The 12573-nt window shown below is 41.4% G+C and overlaps 1 protein-coding gene across 4 annotated transcripts in view; it reads right to left on the bottom strand.

The window, feature by feature from the left end:
• The window catches only part of EML6 (EMAP like 6), a 254910-nt gene that overhangs the window by 135644 nt on the left and 106693 nt on the right, over positions 1–12573 (bottom strand). For all 4 annotated transcript variants that reach the window (XM_003908660.5, XM_017947530.3, XM_031655162.1 and 1 more), the window contains exons 6-7: positions 8367–8552; positions 6645–6780 (exon numbers count right to left, since the gene is read on the bottom strand). In XM_003908660.5, the coding sequence (XP_003908709.5) occupies positions 6645–6780; positions 8367–8552 (322 nt within the window). The remainder of the gene's footprint in view (positions 1–6644; positions 6781–8366; positions 8553–12573) is intronic.

The following is a 12573-nucleotide window of genomic DNA, read 5'->3' as shown; positions in this document are numbered from 1 at the left end:
CTCTGCAGTGTTCCTCCACCTTCTCAGCAGAACAGTGAGGCATGCCCAAAGAAAAGCAGTGGGCACACAGGGAGAGCTGTGACAGTCGCAAGGAGTCAAGAGGTGAGTAACGGAGCCACCTGCGGGACCGGAGAATAGGATGTGCTTATTTTGCTTCTATCGTAAACAAGGGTGTTCTCAGGTTTGAGAGTTGGTCTTTTGGATGTTCTCTGCAAGGGTTCTTGACAACAACACTATCAACATTTGGGGCCGGGTAATTCTTTGTTGTGGTGACTCTCCTGTCCATTGTAATACTTTTAGCAGCATCCCTGGCCTCTATCCACAGATGCCAGTCGCAACTCTGCAGTTGCGACAATCAAAAATGTCTCCAGACAATGTCAAATGTCAAAAAATCACTCCTGGTTGAGAGCTGCGAGACTATCTGACCATCACGGTACTCTGAGGAATAAAAACAGTAATAAGCATGAACACTGCGGAACCACCACCTGGGCTCCCACCTCCGATCCTATCCCGCCCCAGTCTGCTCTCTGCTCTGGGGCAGGAGAACTAAGTGGAGATCCAATCATGCCACATGCCTCCCTAAACCTCTAAGACCTCCTGTAGTTGGCCCTTGGAGTGCAAGCTTACGGTGTCACAGGTTGACACAAAGAAACCAAGTTATCTGCTCCTTCTGCGTCCTCATCACTTGCGCTCTTCACAAGGCTCCACCCTCCAGTCCTACGACACTTTTCATTTACCTGACAGCTACTTCCAGGACTCCAGCACACACTAGGCACATGCTAAGTGGGTGGGAGGCATCAGTGAACAAAGATCCTTACCTTTATGGAAACAGACAATAGCTAAGAATGTAACACAGAAATTATACTGTATGTTACAAGGGAAAGGTAGACCCGGGAGAAGGGGATTTGGAATACTTGGAGTGGTGGAGGCAGAATGAGTTGCAATTCTAGAAGAGGTCATCAGCACAGGCTTTATTTGAGCAAGGGTTTGAAGGAGAGGAGGGAAGTAGTCATGCAGATTCTAGGCAAGAGTGTCACAGGCAGAGGGAGAAGGCTGGGAGGGCAGAGAGGAGAAGGAGCAGACAGGGCAAAGCAGAGCAATGGGGAGGGGTGGTGGGCTGCCATAAGGACTTTGACTCTGGGTAAGATGAATCATTGCAGGGTTTTGAGGAAAGCAGTAATGTAATCTGGCTCACGTAAAGTTCAAACAATCCCTCTACCTGCTGTGCAGAGGATGGTGGTCGAGGCAGGAATGCAAGTTATAAAGCAGTATTCTATGTGAAAGATGGCGGTGGCCCAGACCAGGGAAGGGGCAGTGAAGATAGTGACAAGTCTAAGCAGGGCATCTCATGTCCTGGAATTTCGGCCTCTAATTCTTGCTCAGTGATTCACCTAATGCAGGATCTTTCTGGATTCGGACTTTATAGTCCATTAGACACAGCAACAACTCAACAAATATGTGTTGGTAGTTAAAACCCACAGAATTCCTCCCACCTCCACTCACACCTTAAATGTAATCATGACTGAAGCGTACTTTTCAGGACTTCCTATTCAGTTCCTAGGCATGTATCTGGCACTTAGATGTTTAATAAATGTTTACTGAGTGGACAAATAAGTAAATAATACATCTTATACCATGTGAATAATTACTGTATTCCTTTAGTCAGAATCATTTATAACCATTAACTCAATGGTGTTTTATTATCCTAGAAGTAATTCATTTTGGTTGATGGATTTTAAGAATTTTTGGCTTTTCTTGCCACCGCTATAAGTTACTTAAGCTTCATTATTTTACCCAGATCATAAATGTGCTTTAAAAGTGATCAGACTCAGCATGCACTGTCATGAAGCTTGGTGTGAGGTATGAGTGAGTGACTTCAGTTTACAATTAGCTTGATGCTAATGACCCTGGGCCTCATTCTACCATCCATGAAGTAAGGGAGTTCCCCCCATCCCCCGCCACCGCCTTACATCCAGGGTCTGTCCCAACTTGAAAATTCCAGAAGTTTATATTCACTAAGATGTATATTGGAGGACAACAACCCCATATAGCTGAAATCCTTTGGTGCCAGATGCATTTTGGAATTCAGAAAAATTTGGATTTTGTACTTGTAATATATCCAGCAGACACTAAGGCAGCACCTTGAAATTAAATACTTCTATAACAAAATATATAAAAACACCCAATAGCCTCATAACGGGTCAAGTTTTGCTGCCACATTAGTTATTTTAAAAATCTTCTGGTAATCTGAACTTTTTGGCTTTCAGAATTGCTGATGAAGGATCCTGGGTGAATTAGGTTGTTGGTTTCTATCATTTTGTGTTGTTGCTAGAGAAACCTGTTCGAACACCCAGTCAGCAAAAATCCAATAACTCACAAAAGATGCACAAGTCACTGGTGCAAGTAAAATGCTATAATTCCCTTCACTGAGGGATGGCCCCCCTCATCATGTGAGAGACATTTTCTTTGACTAAGCCTTGGGGAGAAGGGAGGGAGCCGGAGAATCAGATCTGACACTAACCAATTCTTGATGTGAATGTGACCCATCTCCAAGCTGATTCACACTCAGCCTAAAGTGGGGTTAATTGTTTTTACTGTAAGTCAAGTGTCCTAATTAGCTCAAGCTACTACAAAGACGTAAAAGAATTAACAATGTCACTTTATTACAAAGCCATGTCATCATTTTTTTCTGAGCTTAGTAACCATCTTGGTTCATCTTAAAACTTCTTTCTTGATGGTTAACAGCTAATAGTTATTAGAAGATGCAAATGTATGCCAATCTTGCAAAGATTTGCATTAAACAACTTGGAAATTGTCAGATTCATTTTGTAAATCATCTAGACATCTACAGGAGGAGCAACACAAGTCTTTACAGGTGGTACACTAAGTGTGATCTTTATAAATACCCTCAGATTCCTAAGCACTAGTAAGTAGCAATTTCTTAATTTTCGCTAATACTTTTAAATGTATAGAACATAGAAAATTACCCATACCATGTCATGGGAACTGGGCTATGGCCATGATTAATTCTCTGGTTAAATTTGCTTAGACAACTATTTGGTTGTTTGAGTAAGATGAGAAATCACTACATTTCCATTGAAATAAATTCAAGTGTCACTGTTTTACAAATAGCAAAAACACAGAAGAAAGCTCATATATCAAGATAGTTCTTATAAAAATAAAACTGTCATGTCCAAACTGAGAGCAAGGAAGCTTCATGTCCAAACTGAGGGCAAGGAAGTCTAACGCTGCTCTGCCTGAATCTGTTCCTTTCAAATATACTTGGTTTGTTTGAGGCAAAGAGAGGTGGAGCAGAAAGCCAAGTCTTCTTTGAGGGAAGGGACGAGAGGGTGGCGGGGGGTGGGGAGGACACCTGACCATCTTCTGTCCACTCTGCTTTCTTTTGTTCCTTTCCCACCCTCTTTCCTTCCCTTTTCCCTCCCTCTTATTTGCTCAGCTCTCTGCTAATGTTCAAAGGACCAAGGGTATGGTATTGCCTGGCTGAAGGGGAAGCTACGCCAGAAAGCTATTTACATCTTGATTACTTTTATTTCCTCAAATCCTATGTATTTTAATTCCTATACTTGTGCTGGGTCACTCTACTTCACTCTGGATTTGGGGCACACCTCCACGTGCCTTGGAGAGGCTGCCCCATCACAGAATGGCCCCGGCAGCCAGCCTCCAAGACCACAGGAGGGCCGGTTCTGAGAGTCTCTCCCTGCTCGGAGCTGCGGAAAATGGCCCTGGAACTCCACATCCTCCTTCCTTGCTTCAGTGGAATAATGGCCTGGCTGATTATTCACCAAGGCCTGGCTGAGCGCGACAGAGTGCCTTAGAGGGGGATTTAGAGCAAGTTTCCCCACATGGCCCTGTCCATGAAGGCTCCAGAACTCCCTAAGTTGGCAGCAATGGGTGGGCCAGACTTTAGCTGTTACCAGTAACTCAAACCAGGAGCCTTTTCTTCTTTTGATGCTACATGTATATTGTTTTTTCACTGGGGGCTGGAATGAAGGCCAGCAACTCTTTTGATGCTTGATGATACACAGTGACCTTTTGTGACAATGTTGCCCAAGCCAGGGGGAGGGGATAATTTTAGGTGGGTGTTCCAAGGGCAAAAATTAGATCCCAGCATATTAAACTCACGTTACAAATATTAGTTTACAGCGAAGTTTTAAAAAGATACATTAATCAGTTTAAAGTAAAATACTAAGCAATTAAGAGTACTGGTGGTCAGCAGCAATTCTAAAAGTGAAGACGTCATCTAGAGCATCCACACTGCGGGGCTGCGTGCTAAGCAGTGCCATCTCCACTCTCCTAGGAGCTCCATCCCAGCCCCCATGCCCTCTCTGACTCTCTTGGACTCAAACTGGAACATGATCTATACCATCCTTTAAAAGCAGTCTGTTTCTCCCCACAAAACACAGGCTACTGCCTTATCAGTAAGCCATCTAAGATGCACACCAATCCCTGATAAACGCCAAGCCCATGCACCACAAGGCACATCCTATGAGGTGCAGGCTTGTTTCAGGTTCCCAATGTCCACTGTGTACCACCGACATCTGCTTTCATCTTGGCAAGGATGGGGCGGGAATCTGAGACTGACGTCCAACGGAGGGCATCGCTGACTGTCCTAACTGTAGACGAGAGGTGGCTGTGGGGCCCATGTGATCAGGACAACACCTGGTTACATAGATCCTCATTCAGAACTGGTCCCTGAACTCTCCTCCCAGGAGAGCCAGGCTCAAGGACTCAGTATTGGGCAGAAAAGTACAGCAGGGTAAACCAATAGCTTCTTAGCTGATCCCTATGCTTTAAAATGTATACCTTAATTATGTGATACAATTTTTGGATTAAATGGAGTAACTGCCAAAAAAGTCATGAATCCTGGTTGGTGCTCTCCAATGTTTAGGCAGTTTACGGTTACTAATCCCATCTGGCAAGTTGACTCCACTCTCTAAGTATATGTTTTGGTTTCTGGTTTACCTTGAAAGATACACCAAGAAGCTTCATGGTTCAAGGTCAAACACTTTTGGCTACTGTACTTAAAAAAAAATGCTCTTATGGGTACTTGCCTGCTTATATCTGTTTGTTATGTTTTTTCTGGATCAAGTTTCCCTGGCCCACACTCTATGGCAGAGAACTTAAGGACTTTGATTTCCTTGTCCCTACGTTGAGGTAGACACCAAATTCCACAGCTTCCTATGCCAACCTCTGCGCCTAGTATTCAGAAATGTGTGCACACCAGCATCCTGAGCCTCCATGAGAAGACAACAGTCCAATCCTGGAGTAGTTGACTTAAATGCACATTTTTGTGTTTCACAGACACATAAAGCAGCTGGCCTCCAGGTATAAACAGGAAGTACAATATCCAGCTCATTTCCCTGTTCCTCAACTGTTGGAAAAGTTTTACTGAAAACACTATTTAAGGATGGCCTGAAGGATACGCAGTCTACGCTGTCTTCTCTTCTCCCAGTCCTCTGAAATCTACCCAAGGCCAGCAGAGAGCACCACGCACTGCCACACGATCTGGCCTATGGAACAATCTCTGTGGCAGCATCGCCATCAGGTCACAAGCGGGGGCTTCATGAGAAACAACCCAGGAGAAACAGCTCGTTTCAGGCCTGTTGAGGACTTTGAGCCCTATGTCACCGGGTCTTCTCTAAAAGATGCTGACGAAATCTCTCCCTCGTCTTGGCACTGAAAAAGATTCCCCTTCATGAGAATGATGGGTAAGTTTTCATCCTGTGGACCTCCACGGCTCACAATACCATGTACCCCTCCCTTGGCGCTGGGTCTGAGGCCCACCTGTGGGGAGTGAACAGAACCTCCCAACCTGTGCTTAGCATATTAACAACGCTATGACTTCCTCTTGTCTTTCCTATTTACATTTTCCACTTTAATCTTTCTTGGCTGTAAATTCTTTATCTGTCAAAAGGTAACAGGCCTATCATGAGAATTTTAAAAGATGTACTGTATTCTGATATACGCACTCTATATACTGTGAGAATAGCTAACAATTTGAGTGCTAAGTGGACTTTGCAAGTATATTTAGTCCTCATCCTAAGCATTTCACAAGTACATTTAATCCTCATACAACCATGGGAGGCTGGTGCTAGTATTATCTCCCTTTTATAGATGGGGAAATACATGCCCCGAGATTTGAGACTGCCGTTCAATTTCTTAACTCTCTCATAGGGAAAAAGAATTTGAACCCACACCACATGACTGAGCCCATGCCCTTAATCCCTACTACTATAGTGTCTACTACTTTAAATCTATCTTTAAAAAATAAATTTGTCACATTTCTGCTCTCATTTGTTTTCAGAGGCTGGGCACATTCACTCTTATGATAACCAACTTGTCTAGAATTTCTCGGTCTTGTCACTGACAATCCCATCTCCTAAGAAACCTCAGCAACTTCATCAGAATGCTTATTTTGGCTGCAGCATTGCTGGTTCATACAGATGCATTTGCGCAAATTAGGAAAAAGGACATCCATTTACTTTTAACATACTTTTGCTTGTATTCAATATATTTATATAAACTGCCTTTTAAAAATGGGGTACAAAGAAACAAATACGAATACAGAACTTCACATTATATTTCACATCCAGAGTTACAGATAAGTTTAACACATATATTACCTTTATATCCTTGTTCTGTCTCCCTGAGATCAATTTTGGTTATTGGTTTGAAATCAGTGTCCCATAGTCGTATACACCCATCTCGCCCACCAGTGGCAAAGCCTTCTTCACAAGCATACATGCTAAAGATTCCAGCCTGTTGATTAAAATAGGTAATACTCAATGCTGCAACCACCCTAAGTATGATGACTAGATACAGTTGAATGTTGATTTAAAAACATAACAAGGCAAAAACAAAAATAAAACCCCCTTGTTCTCTATTGAAATGCTGACAATAGACCAAATAGCCATTTATGATACTGTTCATCTCAGCTACATTAAAAAAAATCATAATAAAAGCAAACTAGTTTAAGTGCTCTTTTACCACTACTAAAAAGATGGCAGTTTTAAAAAAATTCAAAAATATAATTAATGCAGGTATGGGAATCAAATTCTTTTATGTGATAAGTGGCCCTTAGAGAGAAAAGACAACTATGGAGGTGTTTCATGGAAGTTGCTGCCTAAAATAATTAAGTAGAGATAAGAGGCTAGGAACATAAACACTTTCATAGGCACAAAAGTGCCCAAAATGTACCTCAGTGAGCTCACAAAGGTATCACTTGAACCTAACTGAAAATGTAAATTGCACTTGTGTTAGCTTGTTAAGCATCGTTTGAAGATTTTCACATGGGAAATAGTTTTAGTAATTTAAAGATGCTCCTCCACAGGAAAATACTTTATTTGGTTTGTTCAAGAGTGCTGCAAGAATATAATGTTGACATAAGATCCAGTATAAAAAGAAATTAGGTTACTAAGGCAGCTGCTTTTATGAATAAGGACAAATACTGACCTATTATTTTAAGAGCTGTTTCATAATTAGTGAAGCCAAGAAAATTCACCAGCAACATATAGTGAAAGATCTGAAATGTCATAGCTCTAAAAGTTGCTTAAACTTTTCTTCATATTAAGGGTATAGGGAATCAGTTTGGAGGCAATAAGCTAAAAGTTTATCATTTCCAGTAATATCATTACCCAATTTCCATTCACTATGATAGGCTTTGCCTTTCACATCATCTTCCCATTTGTAGGGACAATTTTATCATCTGTAGATACAAAAATGTAGTCATTTTCATATGTGTCAAAAAAGAGGGCAGAGTGGTAAGAAGTTTGTCCTTGTTCTTACAGAGCAGACCACCAGAAGATATGTGGTTATCAATGGTTTCTGATTATACCTTAAGAGCTCAAGACACTGGTGTGGAGGTAACACCCTGCACCTCAACGTAAAGAATGAGGACAATCTATCTTATCAACCAATGTAAGAGCAATAGTTATCTACACCTTTCCTGTTCAAACTATGGGTCACTGATGAGCAGTGGCGACATCATCCTAGACCTATGGAGCCAGAATCTGCATTTTAACATGATCCTCCAGAAACTCATGGGCACATTAAAGTTTGAGAAGTGCCGGTAAGATGAACCTGATGAGCTAGTTCTAGTATTCTGTCAAACTACTGAGGACGACACAAATCAAGCAATTAATAGTTAAAGTGAAGGTTAATTACATTGTGTGCTTTGAAATATATTTTCCTTTAGGTGAGCAAACGTAATTTGGGAAATTGTCAGGAGTGGAGAGTGTTCAGCAGGGTCCTCTGATTCTAAAGCAACAAGAGAAAAACACAGGGAGGGATTCGTGGTCTTACCTTATTTAGTAAGTCACTCACAGTTTCCACATGGTAATACTTACACTATGTGCTCCTTGAATGGTGCGGACTAAATTGAGCCCTTTCCAGACATAGATGTCACCATTTAAAGCACCAGAGTAGGTGATGTCTTCTTTGGCACATGCAAGGCAAAGGATGGTCTGAAGATCCCCCGTTTTGCCAAATATCCCTCTTTTTGCAGTCAGGGCATTTCCACACAGTGTCCAAAACTAGAATGTAAGTGATAAAATAGATCTCCAAGATAGAGTATTTGGATGTATTGCATTGGTGTTTATTTATATTTCAGTGCATTTCACGTAATTTGCCCTATCCAAGCTAGGCACAAATAAGTTAATTTGCTTTGCTGTAACACAACAACATGTAACACAAAAACATTTTAGCTAACTACCAGGAACATGAGAAAAGCCTGTAACAACACTTTTAAAACTTTCAAAGTTCCAAAATTTCAAAGCTTTGCTCATTGTTTAATGGTGATTTAGTAGAAGATAATGTTCTCAGAGTTGGAATCAAACGGACAAATCATGTTTTGCTTAGATTTTTGTCAAGTTATAAAACTAGTATAGGTTTATTGCAGTTTAGAAACTCAGGTAAGTATAAAAAGGAAAACTGTGAAGGTCTATAACTTCTGGTTAGCCTGTTGACATATCTAGATTTTTTTTTTTCCTGTTTTTGAGACAGAGTCTCACTCCATCACCCAGACTGGAATGCAATGGCGCGATCTCAGCTCACTACAACCTCTACTTCCCAGGGTCAAGTGATTCTTGTGTGTCAGCCTCCTGAGTAGCTGAGATTATAGGAGTGCACCACCAAGCTCAGCTAATTTTTGTATTTGTAGTAGAGACAGGGTTTCTCCATGTTGGCCAGGCTGGTCTCAAACTCCTGGCCTCAAGTAATCTGCCCTCCTCGGCCTCCCAAAGTGCTGGAATTACAGGCGTGAGCCACTGCACCCAGCTATATCTAGGTATTTTTAGTGTACATATATTTGGAAATAATTTCTAACTTTCAATGTTATAAATCTTCATTGTAGAAATGTTACTTAGAAATGTTTCATAAATGAGTCATATTTCCACATACCCAAATAATTGACTAGGCTTTTCAGTTTTAGTTGTATAAAATGTGTCCATCGTGTAGAAGACCATACACAAAACTTCAGCAATTTTATAGAAGGTAGTAAGGACACTCCCATGGTTATACAGACACAAAATATTTTGCATTGACATAGTTTTTTTGGGGGCAGGGGGAGACAGAGTCTCACTCTGCTGCCCAGGCTGGAATACAGTGGCCCGATCTCGGCTCACTGCAACCTCCGCCTCTTGGGTTCAAGTGATTCTCATGCCTCGGCCTCCCAGTTAGCTGGGACTACAGGTATGTGCCATCACACCCAGCTACTTTTTGCATTTTTAGTAGAGATGGGGTTTCACCATGTTAGTCAGGCTGGTCTTGAACTCCCGACCTCAGGTGATCAGCCCCACTTGGCCTCTCAAAACCTTAACATAGTTTTAATGTATCAACTAGAATAACCTCATTGTCCTTGATATGGCCCCCCTCGGTTTAAAAAGGCTATTTGCATATGCTAAGTTATTTGATCCTATCAAAACCCTTAATAGGCTAAGGAAGACAGTATTGTCATCTCCATCTGGAGGGCAGGGAAAACAAACAGAAGTAGCTCACCGAAGGTAAAGGTTTAATAGGGTTAGAAAAAATATTGAAATCTTTATCTTTGCTTTGACAACTTTGAATCAATGCAGAGGCAAATGAAACAATGAGATAATTTTAAATCGCATATTCAGACTGTGCCCAGGTGGCAAGGAAATTCAAAGGTAGAGAACTAAGTTGAATTAAACAGAATGAACAAGAGGACTCGGATCAGCAGTGAGGAAGAAACTGCATCTGGATTCAGAAGAACAGGATGAGATGAAACCACATGGCAGGAATGTGGGAATAAATCAGTAACAACCGCACTATTTTACACCTGCAGGAGAGGAAAAACCATGGTCCTCTCAGAGTAGTTGGGTACTGGAGGAAACGGTTCTGGGATGGCTATAACACCAAGATGGCCAGGATTCAGGCAGCTGGGGGTGGGGGGCTGTGCTGTGTGTGTGCGTGGCAGCAGGTTGGGGAATAGAGGGATGCCTTGGCAAGAATGAAGGGCAGATACACAATGAAGGGCCAATATGGGATTATCTTCTCAGAAAAAGGTATCAGCTCTGGTAACTCATTTCTTTGGGTATTATTAATGAAAAGGTGTTAAAGTATATGTTGAAAGAATAAAGCAGGCTCATGCCTGTAATACCAGCACTTTGGGAAGCCAAGGCAGAAAGATCACTTGAGCCCAGGAGTTACAGACAATCCTGGGCAACGTGGCAAAACCCCACCTCTACAAAAATAATTAGACTGGAGTGGTAGCACACACCTGTAACAAAGTTTTTTTTTTTTTTTGAGACTGAGTCTCGCTCTGTCGCCCAGGCTGGAGTCCAGTGACATGATCTCGGCTCACTGCAAGCTCCGTCTCCCGGGTTCACGCCATTCTCCTGCCTCAGCCTCCTGAGTAGCCGGGACTACAGGCACCTGCCACCACGCCCAGCTAATTTTTTGTATTTTTAGTAGAGACGGGGTTTCACCATGTTAGCCAGGATGGTCTCCATCTCCTGACCTCGTTATCTACCCGCCTCGGCTTCCCAAAATGCTGAGATTACAGGCATGAGCCACCGTGCCCAGCCTAAAGTTTTTTTTTTTTTTAATAAAGAATAAAGACATCTAGGAAAAAGCTAGTTAGGTATAAGCTCTGGAAAACATTTAAGCTGTTACTCTGAACCCAAACTATTAGACATAAATGATTACTGGTTGTACCAACATGCCTAAGAACTTGCTGTTCATGGCAATGCTTACAGCAGACAGTTCCCTTTTTCTTTACACCTCCTCATGCATGAAGATTAAAGGAATTATTTTGTCCTTTAACTTTGGATGTACACCCCCGGCCTGAGTTATCTGAATATTTCTAGACAGTCACAAAAAATAGACCCCATTATCTTCAGACTTGATCTACATAAAAGTTTACTGACAAGTCACCAGGTCAGATGGTATAAGGCCCACATGAAACATTCCAAATAGTCAAATGATTCCCTAAAATTGTGATATTTTCTGCAGAAAATGGGAAATACCTGAAATATTATCTCTTTTTGAGAAGCATTTCCTACATGAAAAACAGTGGCAGTTTAGGGTAGCAATGCATGATTAAATTCACATCAAATGAGGAGACCTTGTTTATCTTCTCCTGTCTCTACCCACAGACTGCAATGCAAATTTTGTTACAGCTGGCAGGTACCTTGAGTTCATCTAGCCCTAGGTAGTCCCTGAAGTCCCTTCTGTCTGACTAGAGACGGCTCAACAGTATCCACAAACCTGGTAGGCTCATTTGCTATAAAACCAATGAAGCGGCTGATGCTCAACTGTTACTGTTTTTCAAGCATTTGTTTCATGTAATTGCGATTTGCCTGTTTGCCAAAACATAGGGGATTTACAAATCCGAAAAGGATTTCACCCTAGCTACACAAATTTCAGATGAAAGTATTTTCTTCAAGTACAAAGATTTTGCACTCAATGTATGACTGGAATAATTCAATGTTAAGGTAGGTTTTTTTGGGAAGAAAAGTGGAGGAACCCTGGTAATTGGATATAGAGAATACAGAGAGGAAAAATAATTTGCTGAGGTTTGCTTAAATTTGTTATATTTCTAAACAAAATTAATAAAATATTGCTAGGTAGACATTCCAGATTCTTTGAGGTAAAAATGCTTGTATTTGCTTAGAAAAAATAACCAAGTTCTGCTAAGACGATTAAATTTAAACAGGGTAAGTAGCTCTTGTTTTCAAATAAAGTTTCAGAATCTTGTCTCAGCTTTTCTGCTTTTAGAATTTACCGATTTAAAAGTTAGAGTTAACCAAGGATAGAAAGAGATAGGAAGGAATCAGGAGAATTCTATCAATTAAGCAGCAAATCTAGTTAAAACCCAAAAAATGCGGGGTTTTCTTTTTGAAAAAAGTTAAGGCAAGGTAGTTCACTAAAGAAATTTCTCAGTGGAAAGAGCTCTATGAGTCAGAGGCTGAGCTTTAATGTCACCTCTGCCATCATTTTTGTGATTCTAGGAAATGGGGAAAGAAATTAACATTATTGGCCGGGCGCGGTGGCTCAAGCCTGTAATCCCAGCACTTTGGGAGGCCGAGGCGGGCA

The sequence above is a fragment of the Papio anubis genome, chromosome 14 (assembly GCF_008728515.1).
Source record: "Papio anubis isolate 15944 chromosome 14, Panubis1.0, whole genome shotgun sequence".
In the NCBI taxonomy this organism is placed as follows: domain Eukaryota; kingdom Metazoa; phylum Chordata; class Mammalia; order Primates; family Cercopithecidae; genus Papio; species Papio anubis.
The sequence above is the reverse complement of the archived record's forward strand: the minus strand, read 5'-3'. Positions and strand labels throughout refer to the sequence as shown.